Source organism: Kryptolebias marmoratus, linkage group LG4 (assembly GCF_001649575.2).
Source record: "Kryptolebias marmoratus isolate JLee-2015 linkage group LG4, ASM164957v2, whole genome shotgun sequence".
Taxonomy (NCBI): domain Eukaryota; kingdom Metazoa; phylum Chordata; class Actinopteri; order Cyprinodontiformes; family Rivulidae; genus Kryptolebias; species Kryptolebias marmoratus.
Window position 1 is genome coordinate 15,165,767 of NC_051433.1, and position 21,673 is coordinate 15,187,439.

At 40.7% G+C, this 21,673-nt stretch overlaps 3 protein-coding genes across 4 annotated transcripts; 2 read left to right on the plus strand and 1 right to left on the minus strand.

Moving 5' to 3' along the window:
• Positions 1-107: 107 nt before the first annotated feature.
• Positions 108-3,837, plus strand: tsfm (Ts translation elongation factor, mitochondrial). The gene is made up of 6 exons (XM_017416036.3): positions 108-255; positions 527-679; positions 771-899; positions 1,004-1,126; positions 2,169-2,250; positions 3,285-3,837. The coding sequence occupies exons 1-6, from the start codon at positions 208-210 to the stop codon at positions 3,677-3,679; spliced, it is 930 nt and encodes a 309-aa protein (XP_017271525.1). The 5' UTR covers positions 108-207; the 3' UTR covers positions 3,680-3,837.
• A 426-nt stretch (positions 3,838-4,263) lies between these two features.
• Positions 4,264-7,219, plus strand: myl6 (myosin, light chain 6, alkali, smooth muscle and non-muscle). Its single transcript, XM_017416037.3, has 6 exons — positions 4,264-4,395; positions 4,632-4,659; positions 5,959-6,102; positions 6,284-6,457; positions 6,602-6,679; positions 6,848-7,219. The coding sequence occupies exons 1-6, from the start codon at positions 4,393-4,395 to the stop codon at positions 6,874-6,876; spliced, it is 456 nt and encodes a 151-aa protein (XP_017271526.1). The 5' UTR covers positions 4,264-4,392; the 3' UTR covers positions 6,877-7,219.
• A 2,243-nt stretch (positions 7,220-9,462) lies between these two features.
• Positions 9,463-21,431, minus strand: smarcc2 (SWI/SNF related, matrix associated, actin dependent regulator of chromatin, subfamily c, member 2). 2 transcript variants are annotated; one of them, XM_017416001.3, is made up of 26 exons: positions 21,300-21,431; positions 20,112-20,231; positions 19,931-20,016; positions 19,704-19,779; positions 19,175-19,267; positions 18,988-19,057; positions 18,814-18,883; positions 17,976-18,051; positions 16,873-17,117; positions 16,513-16,637; positions 16,150-16,203; positions 15,954-15,991; positions 15,726-15,856; positions 15,337-15,408; positions 15,097-15,210; positions 14,857-15,010; positions 14,658-14,774; positions 14,481-14,543; positions 14,130-14,388; positions 13,096-13,257; positions 12,949-13,010; positions 12,730-12,850; positions 12,480-12,643; positions 12,252-12,386; positions 11,782-12,142; positions 9,463-11,168 (listed from the first exon to the last, which is right to left on the minus strand). In XM_017416001.3, the coding sequence occupies exons 1-26, from the start codon at positions 21,408-21,410 to the stop codon at positions 11,104-11,106; spliced, it is 3,144 nt and encodes a 1,047-aa protein (XP_017271490.1). In that variant the 5' UTR covers positions 21,411-21,431; the 3' UTR covers positions 9,463-11,103. The 2 variants fall into 2 exon arrangements, with proteins under 2 accessions (XP_017271490.1, XP_017271489.1); XM_017416000.3 differs by having other exon boundaries at positions 19,704-19,785.
• Positions 21,432-21,673: the final 242 nt, after the last annotated feature.

Below are 21,673 nucleotides of genomic sequence, written 5' to 3' on the forward strand. Positions count from 1 at the left end.
TTATCTCATGCCATATATTGCAGATTGTGTACATATTCAGGCTCCTGATGGGTGCAGTTCCCCTCCTGTCTTCCAGGTGTCGCTGAAGAAAGATTTGTGCCTTTGCGCTCAGCTTTTTGTCCGCGTACGGCTTCCTTCCTTCACAGCGTGGATTTCAATGACATTCTCCTGAGCTTTTATAAGACAGCTCATTTCCCAGTTATAAACATGCATTTTACGTTTTTATTCAGGACAGCTACAAGAGAAGCTCTAAAGGTTAGCTGACAAATCTTTACACCTTTTATTTCACTTAAAGTTTGAACCGTCCGAGTTGGTTTAAATGTTGAATGACTTATTTTTTTAGCCTTTTTCACGGTCCTTCTGCTGTACTGTTTTTCGCTATTAATGTTTTGTTTCACTTTAAGTATTATTGTAGCCTTTTATCACTGTGTGGCTTTAAACCTAAAGAAAACGTGCCGTGTTCAGGCTACGGAGATTGGAAAAGAGGTTGGAGTTATTGTTGTATTTTGTTATTATCTGTCCTCAGGGCAACATTTGCCATCATGTGCAGTCGTTACACACAGGATGTCAGCTCCTGGCAGCAGACAAAACCCTCCTGATCAAACTGAGAAAAAGCACCGGCTACACTTTTATAAACTGCAAGAAAGCGCTGGAGAAGTTTGATAATGATATAGCTCAGGTAATCCTTTTTTCCCCTGACATTCAGTCTGCACTCATGTTGAGCTTCTTGGCGTCTCCAGTGTTATTCATATAACTTGTCTTTCATTCAGGCAGAGACCTGGCTACATGAGCAGGCTCAGAAGGAGGGCTGGAGCAAAGCAAACAAGCTGGAGGGTCGAAAAACCAAGGAGGGTCTGATTGGTCTGTTTGTAGGAGATAAAGTTGCATCAATGGTGGAGGTGAGGGAGGGGATTTACTTGCATACTTTCCATTAAAAGTCTCCAATCTGAGGGTTTCCTAACATTTAGTGCCTCCTCTTGGCTCTGTTCTCGTTCGTTCGCAGGTGAACTGTGAGACGGACTTTGTTGCCCGCAATGAGAAGTTCCAGCAGCTGGTGAAGGATGTGACTTTAGCCTCCTTAGCTCACCTTCAGAGTAAAAATCCCAACCGTGCTGGATATGTAAAGGTAAAGAAACCCCCTCAGGACAGGAGGGAGAAATAAACCCCTTTTTAGTTTTTTTTATCTATTTCTTTACATGTAAATAGACTCCTACAGTGCTTGGCTTTAATGTGAGGAAATATCTAGTTTTCTTTTCTTTCTTTTACAGTTTAACTTTTTATTGCTTTAAATGGACTTTCAATTCTTTTCTGTATTGCTTTTTTTGTAATTAGCTGTTTCTTTGGTCTTTTGCTACATACAAGCACCCCACACACAACATAAAGTACAGCACGCTGCCGTTCAGCTGGATTCTAAACAAAGTGCATTTGAATGACATGAAATAAAGACCATATTAGATAAAAATTTGTTTTAGCAAAGAATGAATCAAAGGTACACCAGGGAATTTTGAAAAACAACAAAACAGAGGTGAGAGAAGTGTAACAGGTCACCTTTAAGCCAAAACATTTGGCATTTTATTAATAATTGTGGTTGCCTTTGTGTAATACTCATGAAACCCTTTTCGTCAAATGTTATCAGTCTTTTTTAAGTGTTTTTTTATACTGTTTACATTTTATGGTTTTCTTTTTTCTGTTCTTTTGTTGGATTAATGGGTTGTGTGGGATTTAAAGCATTTTCCTGTGGATTGGCACATCCAACAATTATTTAAATACCTGAGCATGTATTTTTAAGATTAAAGCTAATTTCCAACTTTTTCATACAATTTTCTCCAGGGTCATGTTATCTCATACATTTATCACTGTTTTAATCTTGCATACGACAACAGTTTATTTTATTGTATCTAACCGAGTCCATATTTTTAAAAAGCTGATATGTATGAAATGTAGGCTTATTGTTGTTTAGTTTGAGTTTCACACTAACTGTGAATATTGGTTGTGTGACGCTAAAAAAACAAACAAACAGGATCTATGGAGAACTTTTAATATGTTACAAAGAGGAATCGTGTCAAGTCTGTAGTTCATGATATCACAATAATACTGTATCATTTACTTGTACAGAACAGAGTTGTTTGTTTTTTTTTACTCATTTTTTTTGTGTGTGTGTTCTTCAGAGTTTACTGGCAGGTGACGAGTTAAACAAACTCACTGTGGGTGAAGGACCTTCACTAGCCGACCATGTGGCTTTCACAATAGGTCAGTAAGAAACTTCAGGTTTATTTTTTTATTCAGTGCTTGTAAGTATCACTGCTCAGTTACATTTAAACACTTCACGTTTACAAGACATTTATATTTTGCACTTATTTCATACAATTCTTGACAAGGGTTTTTAAAGTGCGTTGTGTTTGACTGAGTGAACGATCACTTAGCTGTTCTTACTCGTGTTTATCTGCTGAAAAGTGCTTTTTAATATTAAGATTTGTAACAGCCTTTTCCTGTCCGCTAACGTGGTTTTTGGTCATTCATATTCTGGTGCCAGTGGTGGTGATGAAGAGCCGATATTCTGACAGGCTTTGAGCCAAAGAAAGATGGAACTTATATTTGACTCAATGTGTTGGAAGAGTTCACAAGCAATTTCAAGTGTTTTTGTTTCTAAATGTTTTTTGCAAGACTCAAATATAGCTTCTCTGATCTAAAATTTATGAGGCAGATTAGGCTGATTATTCCTCTCAACAGGGCTCTTATACAAAGAAACTCGTGAAACATATGTGGCTACACATTCCAAGTCAAAAAAACAATTCCTTGACTATTTCTTGGTGTATTTTTTAGCAAAGATTTGTGCTGAAAAATACATAATTAATATTTTCTGGGCTAAAGTGCCAATGCTAATGGTTTTCTCACCAGTATAGTCCACTCTGCAGCCAAACACCTGAGGGATTTCACTTTATAATAACTTCTCTCCCTAACTTTTCATAGTAACCTTTTTTTCCTTTCTGGTGGTCCCTCCAGTTTGATTGTTTGAAAAATTCAAGTTTTTTGGATTAAAATCCGATGTTCATACATATATTACTACATATGTTTTTCAGTTATTGAGCAGCATTTTCTAGCTCACTGCAGTTTGATCTAAAGACAAAAAAGAAAAAGTCGTAAATCCTGTTTTTGGACCTTGTAGGAATTGGCTTTGTGTTTAAGAAAGTTACTCAGATATGATTTATTTGACCATGCGAGAAAATAACTGGGTATTATTGATGTTGATCAAATACAATTCTTTCTTTTTTTCTTCTTGTCAGGTCGACTCGGTGAAAACATGTCCGTGAAGCGGGCCGTAACCGTGGGGGTCCCATCTGAGTGGCACATTGGCTCGTATGTACACGGCAGCAGCAGCGGCCAGACCGAGGTGGCCATGGGCCGCTACGGTGCTCTGGTGATATTTCAGGGCGGAAAGGAGGGAGAGCAGGACATTTTGGGGCGTAAACTGGGACAGCACATAGTGGGGGAGGCCCCCTTGTCCCTGGGTAACATGGATGACCTGCCCTGTGGTGAATCTGAGACGCGCCTGCTGCCTCAAACCTTTCTGTTGGACCCCAGCAGGACCGTGGCGCAGTTCCTCAGGGGCCAGCAGGCACAAGTGCTGGACTTCGTCCGATTTCAGTGCGGTGAGACATCGATAGAAGAGGGAGAATAAAGGAAGGGAATCCTCCTAAAAGTACTTAAATGTGTTTAAAGTTAAAATGTAGGCGCTTGGTTGTTGGGAACATTCAGTCACACCGCTCCATCATGAATTTTATAGGAGAGGAGGTTGATGAATTACAAATCAAACAATAAAACTTGTTTCTTGAAAAACTTGCCAGTCTCTTTAATATTTTTCTGTACAACTCTGTGTGCAAAAATTGCTCTTTTTAGGCAAATAAAATCTAAAATATTTTACTTGTAATGTTTTATGCTGAAGTCCAGAATGAAGGTGATTATACACCAAATATTGAGTTTCAAGCTTACACAAATTTGTTCTTCACTCTTTCCTTTTTAAATGAGCATGTTTCTTTAAATAGGTCCTCCTGTTTCCCACTTTCCTAGCAGCATATTAATAAATGACTGGTGGCTCAAAACCTTCACACACTTCTGTATGATATAATACTATGATGTGTTTATTTGTAAATGAAAAGAAAGCACTGGGTGTGGCAAGATAAAAACAGCCTGGCACCGTGTTTGCACTGCAGCGCACCAGTAGCTGCTGCACCCCTTCAAATATGCGAGAAATGCTGCCGCTGTAATCCTCGCAGGTGATTGGCCAGGGCTGCGCGTGACGTCATCACGGAGCGTATCTACCAAACTGGTCGGCTGCGTCCGCTTAAGCGTAGTGAAGAACATCCTCGGCTCATCTACGCACTAAAAATAACCATGGTGAGGGAAGGTGGTTTTCTTGACTTTTTTAATAAAGAAAATACTTTCTGTAGATTTCCAGTTAGACGTGGAGGTGGTAATACAAAGCTAACGCTGCTCTGCTTAACTCTTTCTACTTAACGTTCGTTCTCAATCTGTCATGACTTCCGGTGCATTAGCGCTAAAAATGTCGCTCTCTCTTGTTGTTTTTCTCCTGTCCCATCTGTCCACCGTCTCCGTGAACCTGCCTCAACCAGTGTGACTTCTCAGAAGACCAGATTATGGGTGAGTTGACGTTCATGTTTAATTCGAAAAATAAAAAAAGGGGGATTTTAATTGTGATATTATTATCTAGCTAAGTTGAAATGGCTTCAATGTAAATTCTGGCTCCTTAGCTCCACAGTTGCCTCAACAAACAACTCGATTCTTCAGGTAAATGATCATAGACTCAGATTTATTTGAAGTAAATTACTTAATGGATAAAATCCAGTGTGTGTGTGTGTGTGTGTGGTGGTTTCAGCAGGACTCATTCAGAAATATTATATAATTTTTTTTTTAATGCCATACTAACCTGCAACACCTGTGGGTTTTTTTTTTTTTTTGCATGTCAGTGTGTAAAAGTCTGCATTTTAAATTTGTGTGTATCAGAGTATTCACCAAGACTTGAAGCAACTAATGTATTTGTAAGAATGGGAACATGGTTTACATTAATATGAGACTAGCTTGCTAAGATAAAGGTAGAAGATAAAACGGACTGTGTTGTTGTCCCGGAGGGAAATTTGCCTAAGGCCACACGCTGCTGCATTACACAATACATTCATAAAAACAACAACAGTTGTTGTAATTGTAGGTATTGTTGGAGTCAGAGCAGTTTACCAAAGAATGATCTAACCTATGCAAATTATGAAGTTATAAAAGCACAGTAGATCTCACTGTTCTCTTTAAATGTATGTACTCAGATACCAGTCACAGTTGGTTTAAAAAAAAAACATTACTGGTCCGTATATTTCAGTGAAGTTTATTGGATAACCCTGATCTAGTCAGATGGCTGGATCAAATGTGTGATAAGTTATTATTTAAGCGCATATCTTGTTTGTTAGTACAGATGCTGACTTTTAGTTCAGAGCAAAAACAGCACCTTTGGAGCTCATCCCAAGGCTTTGACTTGTTGATGTGCCACAGTTAGTGAGAGCATAAAATGATCTGGAGGCAAACATTTTATAGCATATTTGATTCAGAGAATAGTAGAAAATTATATTTATAAGTGTGGTTACTGTTTGGCTCAAGTGCTGCTGATAAATTTGTTTTTAATTGCTTTACATTAGTGTTTTATTCTTAAAACAAAGGAGGAAGTAGACTTCTCCTCTGGCTTATATCATAATATGAAAAAGTACTTTTAAGGAAACATCATCTGTACAAATTTGAAGAGCTTATTTGTTTCTGAGCTCTGATAGGACACTGCTGTATAGGCAGTGTCAGCATCAATAAACTAATGTGTTAACAGCTTTAGGCAAATCGTGAACGGATATGTTCGGCTTATCTTCAAAGCTGAACTGGACTCCTGTATTTGTGTCTCACTGTCAGAGTTCAAGGAGGCTTTCCTGTTGTTTGACCGGACGGGTGATGGGAAAATCGCCTACAGCCAGTGCGGCGATGTGATGCGAGCCCTCGGACAGAACCCGATCAACGCTGAAGTCCTGAAAGTTCTCGGAAACCCCAAGTTAGAAGGCAAGCATCTCATGTCTCCGATTGCACAGAGAGGTTTTCAATGCTGCGCTGTCTTAGCTGTTGGGTTGCCTGTTAGTCAGGTAGAGCCTCACAACCAGAAAAATCTGGTCAGCTTTGTTATGCTTCTGGTAGTTTGTAAAAATAAAACTATATTGCCTATATTTTCTTTTGCCTCCTGCAGAGATGAACCACAAGACGCTGGATTTTGAGAAGTTCCTGCCGATGTTTCAGGCCATCGCTAAGAACAAGGACCAGGGCTCGTTTGAAGACGTTGTTGAAGGCCTGCGTGTCTTTGACAAGGAGGGAAATGGGACAGTGATGGGGGCAGAGCTGCGTCACGTCCTCACCACATTAGGTAAGGCCTGCAAAACGCTGATTGTTGTTTCCTTTCAGAAGTCATGTACTCTTCTCACATGTGCCCAAAAATAACAACAACCTTATGTCTTGTTAAAATACAGACTATCCCCTCTAATGATTTTCATTTATTTGTGTGTTTCAGGTGAAAAAATGACAGAAGAAGAGGTGGAGACGCTTTTAGCAGGACAAGAAGATGGTAATGGCTGCATTAATTATGAAGGTAAAGCAGGTTAAAGGTTCTTGCTTATAATAAACTGTTGTTTTTAGGTCGTTTTTGCTCTGATGCCTGGTTCAGAAAGAACTTTTATCTGCACTGAATGATAATATCTTTTCTGTTCAGACTCATATTTGACAAACTAACCTAGAGTTTCTCCGTCTCTCTTCACAGAGCTCCTCCGGATGGTGATGAACGGTTGAGGATTTCAGACACATTTCCAACTTTTACTTTTTTCCTTGAATATTTTTTGTACGTTCATCCCGTCTTGCTCTTTGAATAATGTCCTCCTACCTCCACCTTCTGTCTTTTATTGTTACCGTAGTTCTTTTTTTTAAGTGCCTTTTCTGTCTTATGTGAAGAGACTTTTCATCTCATATTCCAAATATTAATAACGTTTGCAGGCACAATCAGTGGTCCCCTGATGGATTTACCTTTTGTAGGTCAACCCCAGTCTAGCTGTCGTTTCTTTTGGGTGGATATGATGATGTGATATGTGACAATAGAAAATGTTGAATAAAAAGTTTCATTCATTTTGCCTCTGAATCTGGAGTTGGATTTTGCTCAAATTCGATTCAAAAGTTGGGATCAAAAATATTAATGTTACTGAAATATTGCAAAGGCATTAAAAATAGAGAAAATAATAGAAACACATGAATAGCAATTTCATGTAACACAAATTAGGATCATAAAAAGGAAACAGTAAAGTTGTAAAACATTACCATAATGTGAATACAGATGATATCTCAGTTATAAATCAAATCAGGATAAAATGCAATAAAGATAAAGTCAATGAAAGGGTTGATTTACAGCCATTTAATATGTAAAACTAGAATTTAAAGGTGCATCATTTTATTTTTTTTATGAGAAAAATATTTGGTTAGGTCATTTTTATGCTAATATTTGACCCCTGAAGGAACAAGGAAAATATGTATCATGTAGAGCAGAGGTCTGACAATTGCCCAAAGTTTGAGAACAGGACTTTTTTTATTTTCAAGTATCACTTTCTATCTTTCTGATTTCTGCCCAGTGACATGACTAACAAACCTTAGAGGAACTCTGTGAGCTGTGTGACTCAGACTGATCTCAGTACAGGAAATGAGATCACCACAGACTAACCTCGGGTACGATAAGCCGTATGTGACTGCTGCTTCCCCACAATCAACAAATTTGCATCGATTGTCTCTAAAAAAAAACGATTCCAACCAACACCACAAAGTGCTGCTGCAGTCATGAGAAGATGACCAAAAGGCAGCATCATTACTGTTTAAACACTTTATTTTTAAACCTCCACAGTTCTGAATAATGCATTATTTTATCAGTGTGGTACTGATTTAAAGCAAACATCCTGTCACCAAATCATAGTAAAATTTGCACTTTAAAATAAAATTCTCTTTCAGCTGGTTCCTGCAGGGGTTGCCACAGCAGATCTTTCTCCTCTCAGGTCAGCCCTCTGCACATCCTCCTTCACTACGTCCATAAACCTTTCTTTGGTCTTCTTTTCCTCCCCCTCGGCAGCTCCATATTCAACATCCCTCATCCAGTACATCCACTAACCCTCCTCTGCACATCCAAACCGCTCAGCCTGAGCTGTCCCTCTGATATGTGCTCGTTTTTAATCCTGTGAAAATCTTCACATCTTCATCTCTGCCACCTTCTTTTTCTCTTCCTGTCCTTTTGTTAGAGTAACCATCTCCAAACCTTACATCGTAGCAGGTTCCACTACCATCTTGTAAACCTTCCCTGTCACTTATGCAGCTATCCTTCTGCCCCCACACTCCACCCTGCCTCTTCTTCACCTCTCTTGTGCTCCACCTGTTGCTTTGGATGGTTGACCTCAGTATTTAAACTCATTTAATACCTCTACTCCTTGCTGTTTTCCTATTACATCTGTCTCCCTCCCCTCACATACTGACTTTCTCTCCTCTGCTCTGGGGACCACTTGGTTAAAATGCCAAAGAATAAAAATAAATCTTAAAACAGTTTTGAAGGTGCTGAATCTTCATATAAATGTATACAAATCAAAAACAACTGAAAAAGTGTGATTTTCTTTGGCACCATTGAGTTTTGTATGATTTTAGCCACCTGTATAAATGATCTGGTGTAAAATATATATATAAAGTAAACCCTTAGTTAAAAAAATGTTAGTGTTTGATTTCAAAACCACTTTGGAGCTACACACAAGCTGGTTTCTTTAAAATAGCAAGTTAAGAATGACTCTCCTCTCTTAGTATTGTGCATGCTGGTTCACCATCATACTTTCATGCTTTTCATGCTCAAGTCAAAAAAGTGTATTTGTGTTCAACCTGTCGAAGTCATGAAATGAAAATACTGAACTGGTGGCTGATTTAACGCCTCGTGTGATTCATGTCACCACTCAACAAACCACTTAACACGACGACTCCTCTTCACATCTTTATTTCCCCCCCCCCCCTCAAACATTTCGTAACTAAAACCTGTTTGGATGGGCTTTTTTTTTCTCCTTTTAATACAAACTGCCAGAGTAACTGTCAGCACTAATGTGATGATTCACAGAGGAAAAAAAAAAATTGATTTCTACTGTATAATAACTGCTGCTGCTACCGTCAGCAGCGTGAAAAACATACAGAAACTGAGCAGACACTTATTTCATATCACAAAATGCACACAATGTAGTAATAACACAGATAAAAGATGTCCATTTACGCTCACAACTGCGGTGAGGACTGTAATACTGGCTTTATGGACATTAACTGCAAAAATCCACCATCTGATGGGAGTAAATATCATGACACTGATGTGACGTGCCGTGTGCAGGGCAAAGCATGTCTTCTTTTTTTTTTTTTTAATTCATCAAACTCAGTGAACACACAACTTGGCACTTAAATAAAAAAAAAAACTGAACGGTAATGTGGTTTACAGCTCTTAATGGCATGTACGCACACATGAACACAGTCTCATCTCAGACAGATCCGGATCTCACACACACACACACACACACAAAGGTGGAGGGTAAATACAGGCTACAAAGATAATAATATACAGTTACAATGTTGAGATATAAAAAAAAAATTAAAAATAAAATGGAAAAACTGACAGTAAAAAATATAAAAATTGTCAGGATAAAAAGTGAGGATATTGTTGCGGATACATAATTCTCCGTTATGAGCAGTTTTAAGGTGTTCCCTTTTAGACAGCATTAAAGTTTGTTCCAATTTTAATGTGAAACGCAACAGCAAACAGAAAAACAAGTTGCTGAGGATCGTCTTTGCTTCCCAAGCAACCACAATAAAAGTCACCGATTAAATGTGAGTTAAACCTGATTATAAAACAGTTGGTTTGGGTAACGCAGCGTCCAAATTTGAGTACGTTCTGTGTGTGGCTGCTAAAAGAATCAGTCATTTCTTTTGAACGTAACTACATTCTTCACTCACTTACAATCTGGATGTTTAGAGTTCATCCACACTTGAAAAATACTGACATGTTTTTCTATAAGTGCTTGATTTTCAGAGGGAGGTCTTGTCAGGACCTCAAGCTTACAGTATTTTTAAAATACTTTCCGTTAATATCATAAAATGAGAGTAAAAGTTGTGTTTGTAACAGAAAATCCAGTTTACAGTACACCTTCTTAAACTGCATCCAAGCTTAGGTTGTTTAATTTCAAACTGGCATCTTCAATTTAAATCTTTTCCTTCATTACAGGCTTTTGGACAGGCGACCTTCAGGCCTGACCCTGTGGAAAGACCAAGGAACGCCAACCAAAAGCTAATAGGGAAAACTAATGTTTCTGATTGATTTTTCAAACCCTTTTGTAGGTAAAAGTGGGCTTCTCTACCTCTCTTCGTCTCTCTCTTTTGAGGGCTTCAGGAGGAATAAAAACAACAACAAAAAAGATATAAGTGCTAAAGTTCAATTAGACGGATGCTTCAAGTCTTTCAGTGAGACCTTGGGAAACATAATAAAAGTGCCTTTTTCTTACATACATGTATATTAATTCGTACCTTAAGAACAAGAGAGCTTATGAAGGTCGAGACTTCATGAGCCATGACAGACCGCTGTACGAAAACAAATTTAAACAATATTCAAAACACAAGATGAATCTTTTGTTCTTCTAGAGTGCTGGCATGTTGATAATCTAGGTAAGCAGATCTTCGGTGTTGAGCTTACAATTTTGATTTGAGACGTTGCTCTCCAGTCAACCGCTAAGGATGAAAATCAATTTTCCTTAAAAGTTGACGGAATTTGTAAAAGGACATTTACGACATTCACGTTACTTTTCTGTCAAACATCAATTTTCCAGTTGGGAATAATAAAAAAAAAAAAAGAAATGAAAAAGAGAAATACTGAACATGGAAAAATGTGTTTGTCGTCTTTCAGCTGATGACTTCTTCATTTCAGATGAAACAGGCAGGTTTTGAAATGATCAGTCATTTGGATTTTTTTTTTTCCTCTCACTGTGGCGGGGGGACGGGAGCTGAGGGGTGGAGTGTCTCCCCTGGCAGAGGAGCGCTGGACTCTGTGGAGGTGAAACAGAGGCTTTTATGTACTTCTCTACCTCTGACCATATGTACAACTAATTCAACTAATTCAGCAACATTATGACTCCTGTCAGAGGTTTCTGTAGAATCATGACAAAATACATTTGACAACCTGCTGGTTTTGCTGCTTTTAACATTAAATAATACAAGAATCTGTAAAGTCATCTCAACAGAGCACAGTAGATCATATTTGGGTAACTAAACTAAATATAACTTGCATGAACTACTATGAGGGTTTTGTGAATAAAGTTGTTTTAAGACAGCAGCAGTCCACTTAGCTCTTGGCCTTATTTGGACTAGCCGTTAGCTCAGATTTAAACTCTTATTTCTTTAAACTGAGGCTGTTCAAAGAACTACTTACAACATGTAATATATTAATTGTTCATAAGCTTTCTTTAGAACCCCTCATAAAGAAAAAAATTATCTAAACTACTGTTTTAAGTTTATTATCATGAAATGATCCTCTTGCTGTCTGGTCTGCTGATATGTTTACCAGCTCTGATGTGTAAAATGTTATATCAACAACAACATGGAGGGTGAAACAAAATGCTACATTTGCCGTATCGATAAATAATGTTATATTTAACTCACCGTGGAGTACAGGTGTAGTGCTGGAGCTGGACTGAGGGGCCGGGGTTTGGCCTGGGGGGCAGGGAGGTGAGGTGTGAGCGGGAGGTGGCTGGGACTCAGGTGCTGGGGCAGAGGAGGATGGCGGTGCGGGGCTGGGGGCCGCCTGCGATGCTGGTGTGCTGGGAGCTTGCTGACCTGCAGTCGGGCCTTGGGGTGGTGGGACCGAGGCGGCCGGGGTAGGGTGAGGACCCCCCGTCTGGCTGTGCTGCTGGTGCTGAATCTGCTGGAAGTGCTGCTGCCGAGCTCTCATTTCAGCGTATTTCAGCTGCTCCATGTGGAACGACTGACGGTCAGCCAGCAGCTGCTGCCGCTGATACTCCAGCTGGAAACGCAAACACATCTCAGATGATTTGGTAAAAAACAAACGTCCACTTTGTAAGTAATGTAATTAGGTAACTTAGATACAACATATGCGGAGTTCTTTCACTTACAGCCTCCCTCTCTCTGTCCATGATAGTTTCCAGTTCTTCAAAGTGTCGCAGTTTAATCTCGAGCTTCTTCATCTGTGTCTCCACCAGCAGAGCCACCAGAGACTTGATCTTTCTCTCTTCCACTGCAGCCAAATGCTGCGTACAAAGCGAGGGAGAATCTGACAGTTTAGAAACTTCAACAAAGAAAACAGGTGATGAATGATAACACGCTGTTACGATGAGCTTCACCTTGGCTTTGACAGCTGCGGCAGCCAAAGCGGAGGCAGCAGCAGTGGCCAGGTTCCCCTCTCCCACCTCACGCTCAACCTTCGCCTTCCTCTCTCCTTCAATATCTCCTTCTCTTTGTCCTTCCTCTGTTCCCTCTTTTGCATCTTTCTCTTTTTCTCCATCACCTAAAAGAACAAAACTTTTTTTAATATTTCTTCTCACCGGAACCTTATGTGTCAGATTGTTTTCTTGTGGACGAGGCTTTTCGTACCCATCTCGGACTCAGTTTTGTCCGCCTCCCTCTCTCCTTCAGGTTCTCGTCCTCGTTCCTCTTCCTTCTTCCCATTTTCCACCTGCTTCTCCTGCTCCTCTACTGCTCCATCTTTATTATCCTAAATAAATAAAAATATATATCACCAAAGTTTGATAAAACAGCAGTTTCATTAAGTAAAACATTTAAATACAAAATTTGTTTTTCATTAAGTGGCACCTTAGCATCTCTCTTCTCCTCATTTGATTGGCTGTCACTCTTACTTTCATCAGTGCTTTCATCTAAAGAGAAAACAAGTGAGAAATGTTCACAGTTTAGGATCATTGCAACTCTCCGCCTCCAGTTTTGCGCATGTGTTTGTCCTACCGGGCCTTTCTCCCTCCTCCAGACCAGTGCCTGCGATGCCACTACCCTCCAGGCCATACAGAGGATCCTGTCGGCCGCTGACCCTCGCTGCTTCCTCCACCCGCCGTACGTGAGCCTCAACAAGCGCTGCAGGGACCTCCTCCTTCATTCGGGAAAACTCCTCTGCGAGGCAGAGACAACATATAGTTGTTAAGATGAAGCAAAATCAGGCCTTTGGGTTGTTTACGATGAGTCACTGCATGATACATAAACTTCTTCTTTTTCTTTCGGCTGTTCCCTTTTCAGCGGTCGCCACAGCGAATCATCCTCCTCCATCTAACTCTGTCTTCTGTGTCCTCTGTCCTCACTCCAACTACCTCCATGTCCTCTCTAACTGCATCCATATGTCTCCTCTTCGTCTTTTTCCTGGCAGCTGCAGGTCTAACATCCTTCTACCAATATACCCACTGTCCCTCCTCTGGACATGTCCAAACCGTCTCCGTCTGGCCTCTCTAACTTTATCTCCCAGTCCTTCAACCTGTGCTGTACCTCTGATGTCCTCATTCCTAATCCTGTCCATCCTTGTCCCTCCCAAGGAGAACCTCAACATCTTCAGCTCTGCCACTTCCTGTTCTGTCTCCTGTCTTTTTGTCTTCAAACCAAACAACACAGCTGCTCTCACCACTGTCTGTAAATCTTTCCTTTGACCTTTGCTGTCACACTTTTGTCACAATGCTGTCCTACCTCCACATTGAAGCTATCTGTCACTCCTACAGATCACCTCACCACTGTTGCTGCAACATTATTCAGGACCAGGACTGGAGAGTCCCAGTTTCATCATTGCTGTGTATTTCATTAGCAGTTACTGGAGGGAAATCATTGTTTTTAAGACAAGTCTCCTTTTGTGCGCTAGATAAAAGGTTCTGTAGATATCATTCTGATAAACATCTCAACTATTAGCACACAACAACATTTTGCCTTCAGCACCATCTCAAATAGCCATAAAGAATATGAAAATAAAAATAAATGGACATTGAAAGGAGGCCAGATCTCACCAAGAGCAGATTTGGCTGCAGCTGAGGCCACACGTGGGTCAACGACAGAAGCGAGGAAGGCCACGGTGCTCATGACAGGGTTTCCTGCTTGGCTGAACGGTATCGGCTGGTAAGCCAGCGGGCCCATAGACGAGGAGCTGTCCTCCAAATACGGGTCTTCAATGGGCAGCCGCAGAAAGTGCAGGATGCACTCGTCTTGTGTACGGCTGCCGACGTGTTCAGATACTTTGTTCCAGTCGTCTTTGTACATCTCCAGCCCCTGACAGAAGTTAAAACTTCATTAGCCCCACCGTATGGATGGAAAACACAGCGATAAGAAAATCACAGGTAAAATTAAAAGAATGAACATACCTCGAGTAATAGTAGTGTTTCTTGCTCTGTCCATTCCCGCATTGAGCTTGCTCCATTCTTGGTCTGCACACAAAAACATCACCACAACTTTCTCAGTGCAAGTCACAAAATAAAGCAAGTCAAACAGCAAATATAACACAAGAATCGTTTGACTGATGGCCTGGGGTAAGTTTTTACCTTTGTAGATCCAGTCTTCTTGCTGTACATGTCAGTCCGCAGTCCAAAGTTTTGCAGATCCACTGGTTTTTCCTTCACCTTATCAGGGAACGTCATCATCTGCTGGGTGGCAGGAGTCTGAGGGGGGCCACAGTGTAAGAGTGTAAAATAACTTCAGGGAATATCAATCTGTGCATTTATATCTAAGTTTTTCACAGACCTGCGATGTTTTGGGCTGCAGGGGCACCAGGCTTGAGGGAGTGTCTGCGAGGACGTGGAAGTGAGAGGTGGGTGGGGGTCCCATGGGAGTGGGCCGACTTTCAGAGTCCACCTGGTAGTTGATCAGTCCCCACTGCTCTAGAAAAGCGTGGACTCTGCAGAAGAATGAGTGCAGATAATCTGTCACAGGTGGCGTGTTCGATCAACGTCATAACGAGTTATAAAGGGAAAACCTCCATGCCTCATGATGGCGCACACGTCTCCCGCCAGGTTCCTGCGACAGGCAGTGGAGGTCAGGTACTCCTGAGGGTTCAGTCGGTAGGTGTCAATCATGAAGTTTCTGTAAGCCAGATAACTAAAACAAGAAAGGAAGCTGTTAGAAAATTTTCACATACTGTTACTATAATACACTGTGATTTAACTTTTTAATACTTTGGTGGATTAAATCCAACAGTGTGTTTTGTACAGGTCAAATACTTACATCTCTGGGGTTTTGGATTTGTTCTTCCCATTAAAAAATTCTGGCAGCGCTCTGCGCTCAATGGCATGAACACTGCAGGTAGAAGAGTTAAAAGCCTGGATGAGAACAAGCTCACTGAGATATACCGAGTCTACAGTTACATTCAGGGAATAAACAGGATTATGTTATGTGAGACTGGATCTGATATCATTAACAAAGTGTAAATAAAGAAGGTGAAACAAAGCTCTGGTCCATACATGAATCAGAGTCCTTTGAAACACAAGTGTCTGGATGATGTGTGCACAGCTGATAATAATAAAACCTTTTGACATAAACAACATAAAACAGAAAGGCTGCAGAGCGGCTCACTTGTTACAGTGAGAACAAGCTGAATTTAGCTGCATTTGTACCTGTTGTAGTCGAACCAGGCAGCATAGCTTGGTATGATGATGTGATGGGTTTGCTCGGTCACGTTGTCCTCATGAAGGTCTGAGCCCTTCACAGGTTCACCCTTCACACTGGGAGAGCCTTCCTCCTCTTCCTGTTTAAACACACAAGCATTCCAGTTAACACAAATTGATTCATTTTGTTTGATTTTTGTGCTTTGGTCTTATTTTCACTCATATTGACTATAATACCTTTCCTGTTGTTTCCATCGACTCATCCTCCTGCTCATCTGCTCAAATCACACACAGAAAGAAGGTTTGTGAAAACAAACTGAGCTGAAAATTTATTTAAAATCTTCATAAGCGCTCTATACAACCCTGTCCATAAGTGATTTATCTGCTATGGAAATTTTTGAGGAAGGATTGACAAATATTCTAACGAGCTCACCCATATCTGTTCCTCCTTTGACCGGGGTTGAATCAGAATCTTTCTTAGTGTTATCTGCAACGACAGTGTCAAATGTTTTTATTTAGCACATTTAAAATCAACAAAAGATGATCAAAGTGTTTTACCATTCAGCTAAACAAACCAAAACAAATTTAGTATATAACACTGTAAAATATAAAATCTAATTAATAGTAAAAGAAACAATAAATAAAGATATAAACAGAGGTCTATTAAGGTCTCACATTCTACTTGCATGAATACCAAAGACAAAAATGGGTTTTCCTTCTATGTCAGTCTGGCATGTAAACAATTTCAGTTGTATTATATGACAGTTTCACAATCATTGTAAGTTTTTAGGCTTACTGGTCTTAGCTGTGTTTCCCTCTTCAGATGCTGGAACAGGCGACGCTTCATCCAGGTCTTTGGACAGATCCTCCTGTTCCTCCTCCCTTTGACCCCGTTTAGACTTGGTGTATGGAGCTGTTGGCCTGTCAACACACACCCAAAGTTTTCTAATGATATCTACAACGAAAACAACTGGATATCCACAGTGTCAGTGCAGGACAGCATTTTTTTGTATTCTCTGTAGATCTTTACTGACATATCAATCAAGGCTCCTTTAATTCACCTATCTTCATTGTTCATACTAACAATCACACTACCAGAATCCTTCAATATCTGTGGAAAATGACAACGTGAAAGAGAATACATGCGGATCCGTACCCTTTTTTGGTATTCTTCTTCTTGCTCTCCTGAGGCGGAGGCGTGGGGGAGGGTGACGGCGAGCGCTTCCTCTTCTTGGCGCTGCCGGGTTTCTTATCCCTCCGCTCGTCAGGTGTGGTCACCTCATCTGTGAGCGTCTTGGCGGAAATCCTCTTCCTCTTAGGACAGCCCTCTCCCACCTCATAGTCCTCCTCGTTCATCCACTCGTTATACTGGTCCAGGTCTAAAATCCACTTCGCGTGGACCTGTCAACAAAAAAATATTTCAAAGTTTTTAGGAAGGAAGCCCAAAACAACATCTTACTGCATACTGCAGTTTACCCAGGCAGAGAACATCTACGGGGACTTGGATACTGTTTTATGTTAGCTTCATGTAGAAGTTTTTAAATACAGAAGGAGGAAAAAAAATGTTAATTTGAAGAGGTGTAAAGGACACATTAAAATACTAGTATTAGTACAATACTAGGCCAGTACTGAGTGCTGCTTTAGCTGTCTGAGATCTTCACCATGGCAACAAATGTCCTAAGCAAGTAACACTCTGAATGTGCGATGAGAGACAACAAACTGCTTTGAATTTATGGTTCAGAAAAATCCCCAGAGGAGACACTACTGCTTCAAGTGCCAATTTGAAACAAAACATCATTTTGAGTGAATGTGAAATGTAAAAGGAATAACCACGTCTACCTTGGGAGCTTCAAGCTAAAAACAAAAAAAACTAATAAATGATCTGTGTAAAAAAAAATTAGATAGACAGGAAATGAACTTTCATCATCACTTGCTTGTGTTCTGCAGACTGGAACATTTGTTTTTAATGCTAGCTGAAATACAGAATATCATCAATGCAAACTAGTATAATAAGAATGTATCTAGATGTTAATACTAGGTAATTTTATTGGTATTTTACTTATTGCATCGTTTTACTCAGTGCAAATCTCCTGTAAAAGGTGGAAACTGATTATAAAGAATATGATTAGTTAACATGCAAAACTTTAAAGACACAGTTCTCCATAGTCGCTACAGTTTTAAATTAAAGATTAAGTAAAATATAAACATTTGAAGAAGTTGAGTGACTGACGTTTGGTGACATGAGATTACAACAATTACCTTTCTGGGCTTTTCTGGGCTGGGAGCATCCTCCACTCCAGCCTCAATCTCACTGGCAGGGATCCAGGTGTCATAACTAAAGAAGAGCAGAGGAACAAAATTAAAAGTCAGAAAACTAATTTCACATTCATGCTTGGGAGAACACCACGGGCAGAGCATTGTGAAGGCTCAGGAATGTAGAAGGGAGCTACAGTGCAGAAACACAGAACGTTATTTTATCTTGGCTGTACTGTCATTCCCACTAGATGTCCTCTTTAGTCCTTGTTTCCAGATCATTTTATACCTCATTTACTGTTAGTAATCAGCACACGTGTTTTCATTCAGTCATCATATCTCTCAGCACATACACTCCCAGGTTTTCTCCTGTTCTTTGTCAGATCCTTTGCTAACCTACATGAATCTTGACAGTTTCCCTGTTTATTGTTTGTCTCAGTGAAGTTATTGAGTCCTGTTTGTTTCTGAGACTGCCTCCTTTGTGTCTGCATTTGGGTCCTGCTACAACTTTTCATTCATAATAAGAACTGTGCTCCAGCTACACAATAACAGAGACAAATAAGCTGACAGATGTTCTTCAGCTGTCACCATGATCACAATCTTCTGATTGCAATCATTCCAGCTGACTGACAACAGCATTTGGTGCCAGAACAGCTTCTTGTTCCTTTATGTAAAAATATCCAGAAACCTTTGCTTACACAAATTAAAACATCTCATGTTCCTGTTGTTAACAAAAAAAAAACGTAAATGAATATTACTTGATAAATAAGCTTGAAATGTAAGAACCATAGCGTTCGTGTCCTTGTGCTACTGCTGTGTGACGAAGCATCAACTCGGAACAAACCTGTCTGGAAAATACCCCCAGTGGAGCAGAACCTGCTTGTCTCTCTTCATCACAGGGCGCACCCACTCCTCTGGAGCAAAAAAGAAAAACAGTGCACTGTTTTAGCACAGGTGTTACTCGTGCAGCAGAATTCAGAACAAAAACAGCAGTCTATGTTTAATATTAAGGCCTTACCTTCCTCCAGACTGGTAGGAATGGGCACCACAACATGGGAGCTGGAGGCCTTGTCCTCAGTCACTGAGCCCTGCAACTCATACAGTGTAAATTACACACCCGTTCTTCTAATAAGAGCAGTGCGTGGAAACACGAGTTAATACAAACTGCCTGTAATGCCTTGAACAACACGGAACCTGAACCACACCTGATGCCGTTTGATGATGTCTTTCAGTTTTCCAAGCAGCTTTGGTTCGATGTCAGGACTCAGGTAGATGACAGGTCTACTCAGGCAGTTGTTCTGTAAGAAATGCAGCAGATGCCAGTTTTAGACTTAATATATAAACAACTCAAATAAAAAACAATACTTTCATTATGTGGATGAACTCATCTAAATGGTCCTGTAACTATGTCAGACTGATTAAGAAGGATTACTGTGACCAGGCAAACTTTATTTCTTTATCTTTTATCTTTTAATCTCAGTAGCCTGATTCTGAAGATGCTTCCCAAATGTGGCATAACAAAAGGAGACAAGTAATCCTTCCCACACTGTGATTATTAGACCTGGTGCCTGCAGTAAAGAAAAGCAACAAAAACTGGTTGTTTCAAGTAAAATCATTGTGAAAGTCACTATCATCTGACAAATTTATGATGGAACTCATTAACTCCTACACAATAGCAGTTCATCAAATGTGTTTAAAACCTAAATATCTATAAAAACACTTAAATAAACTCACCTGCACTAAGGACTTCTCAATTGTCATGAACATTTCCACATTTCGGTCCATCCTTGATGGATTCTGGAAGTCAAACCTGCGCCTACCAGGAAATTAGACTGGAGTTACACTCGAAGCAGCAAGATGGCCAAAATCCAATCGAGCACCGTCACTTTAGATGTTAAACACTTTACTCGTGAGACGCACAATTATCAAAAAACGACGGTCAGCTGGAAAGAAAGCCTTACCATCCTTGATCACTCTTGAACTTGTAGGCAGCAGCCAGAATGTGGCAGAGAGCCCCTCCTGACTTGAAGTCTAGAAAACACTTCATCTGCAGGCAGAAAACACAACAGCCTCAGAAAAAACAACTCCACTGTCTAAGGAGGAAAGGAATGGGACTTACAGACAGAGCAGACAGTGACATACCGGCAGCTTTGTGAGGGGAGGGTTGCTGACATGCCGACCGAACACCTCCTCCTGGAACTGCAGCAGCTGGACCACCAGGCTGGACAGGGATTTGTTGGTGGGGGGCTCGGCCTGGATGTACTGAGACACAGAGCAGAGACGTTCAGTGTGCGTCTGGGCTGCAGCGGGACATTTGTGTGAACTCTGGAGGGGTCATCATTTTTCACTCTTACTAGTGAACATGTAAATATTCGAATTACAAATTCCAACAAGTGCAGCTTTACCTTCTCAAAGTAAATAATGCAAATTATTTCATATTTATACAGACCATGAAAACACATGTTACTGAGCTACTTGCATAAACTTCCTGGTACTCTTCACATCACCTGAATATGGTATTCTGCTTTTTTTCTATTTCTTCTCTTCAACTGTACATATATTACACCTTACAGCTCATATATCCATCTTTGTACTTGTTTTTCTTTGAACACTACTTGTCATGCAGTCTGTAATCACTTACTAAGCGGTCATATTATTTATTTATTTATTTATTATTATTTTTAGTTCTGTTCTCTGTTGATGTTGTTGGAAATGCATGTGAGTAGTGGAGGCTTCAGTGACTAAGAAAAGGCATTACTATTAGGCGTACTTGGGAATAAAGCTTTCTGATTTCTCCAAATGCGATGGACAATGAGGGGGTGATTCCACTGATAACACACTTCTTAATGCTTCCAGGTGACTTTTCGTCTTGAATGTTATATATTCTGTTAAATATTCGTGCCTACACGCCAAAGGCTGCTCAGTGTTATTCAACGCCGCTCAGGACTTCGGTGCCAGAGGCGCGCCATGGAGCCAACATCTGGATGCGAGCTGCTTGGACCGTTAGCCGATTAGCTTAGCTAGCCGTTTGCTAAAGTCACCCGCCTTTTTACTCTCCCCAGAGCTCAGTTCTTCTCAGGTCTGTTTGTGCGCTGGTTTCGGGTCGGTTTTAGCTACAGAAAAACGCGCACAGAGGCCGTCGCGGGCGGCTCGCATCTGGTGCGGCCGTTGGCTCAGCATCCTTTTGGCGAACCAAACAGCTGGACGCTCAGCAGCACCCTCCCTCCTCTCTTTGTCACTGCCTCTGCCCGATAGGTAAAGCGTGCACATTTCAGGGCGGAAAACAACAAAGCTCCCCGGTGGCATGCTCACAAAACATGCGCTCGGTACCTTTTTGTAATTCTTTCCCAGCCAGACGCGGACATTATCAAACTGCGAAACGGTGTCAGAGGCTTCGAAATATTTTACATTCGGGCCGCCGTCTTTCTTCCGCACCGCCATCTTTGCCTGCAGACAACTAGTCGACGCTGGCTGGCCGCCCCCTGGCGGTCAAAGCGCGCTACTGCAGCCGTCTGCTGGCAGACACGGGCGCTGTGATGACAGCAGGTGACCAGCAGGGGGCAGAGTTGTGCAAATTATGTTTTCACTCTCCAACATGATAAGAGTTCAAAACTGCATCTTATTCGAGATGACATTTAATTATGGCTTCATAGAAGATGTTTGTTTTTACATGTTAAGTCTTGATCAGAAAGTAACTGATCACT

Coding starts and splice junctions, on each gene's coding strand:
- tsfm (XM_017416036.3), top strand. CDS start 208: ATGCATTTTACGTTTTTATTCAGGACAGCTACAAGAGAAGCTCTAAAG. Junction 1,127..2,168: donor ACCGTGCTGGATATGTAAAG/GTAAAGAAACCC, acceptor TGTGTTCTTCAG/AGTTTACTGGCAGGTGACGA. Junction 2,251..3,284: donor CCATGTGGCTTTCACAATAG/GTCAGTAAGAAA, acceptor TCTTCTTGTCAG/GTCGACTCGGTGAAAACATG.
- myl6 (XM_017416037.3), top strand. Junction 6,103..6,283: donor CGGAAACCCCAAGTTAGAAG/GCAAGCATCTCA, acceptor TGCCTCCTGCAG/AGATGAACCACAAGACGCTG. Junction 6,680..6,847: donor TGGCTGCATTAATTATGAAG/GTAAAGCAGGTT, acceptor CTCTCTTCACAG/AGCTCCTCCGGATGGTGATG.
- smarcc2 (XM_017416000.3), bottom strand. CDS start 21,410: ATGGCGGTGCGGAAGAAAGACGGCGGCCCGAATGTAAAATATTTCGAA. Junction 13,011..13,095: donor GGAGGAGGGAGAAAGGCCCG/GTAGGACAAACA, acceptor TTTTCTCTTTAG/ATGAAAGCACTGATGAAAGT. Junction 12,644..12,729: donor CAAAACTGAGTCCGAGATGG/GTACGAAAAGCC, acceptor TTGTTCTTTTAG/GTGATGGAGAAAAAGAGAAA.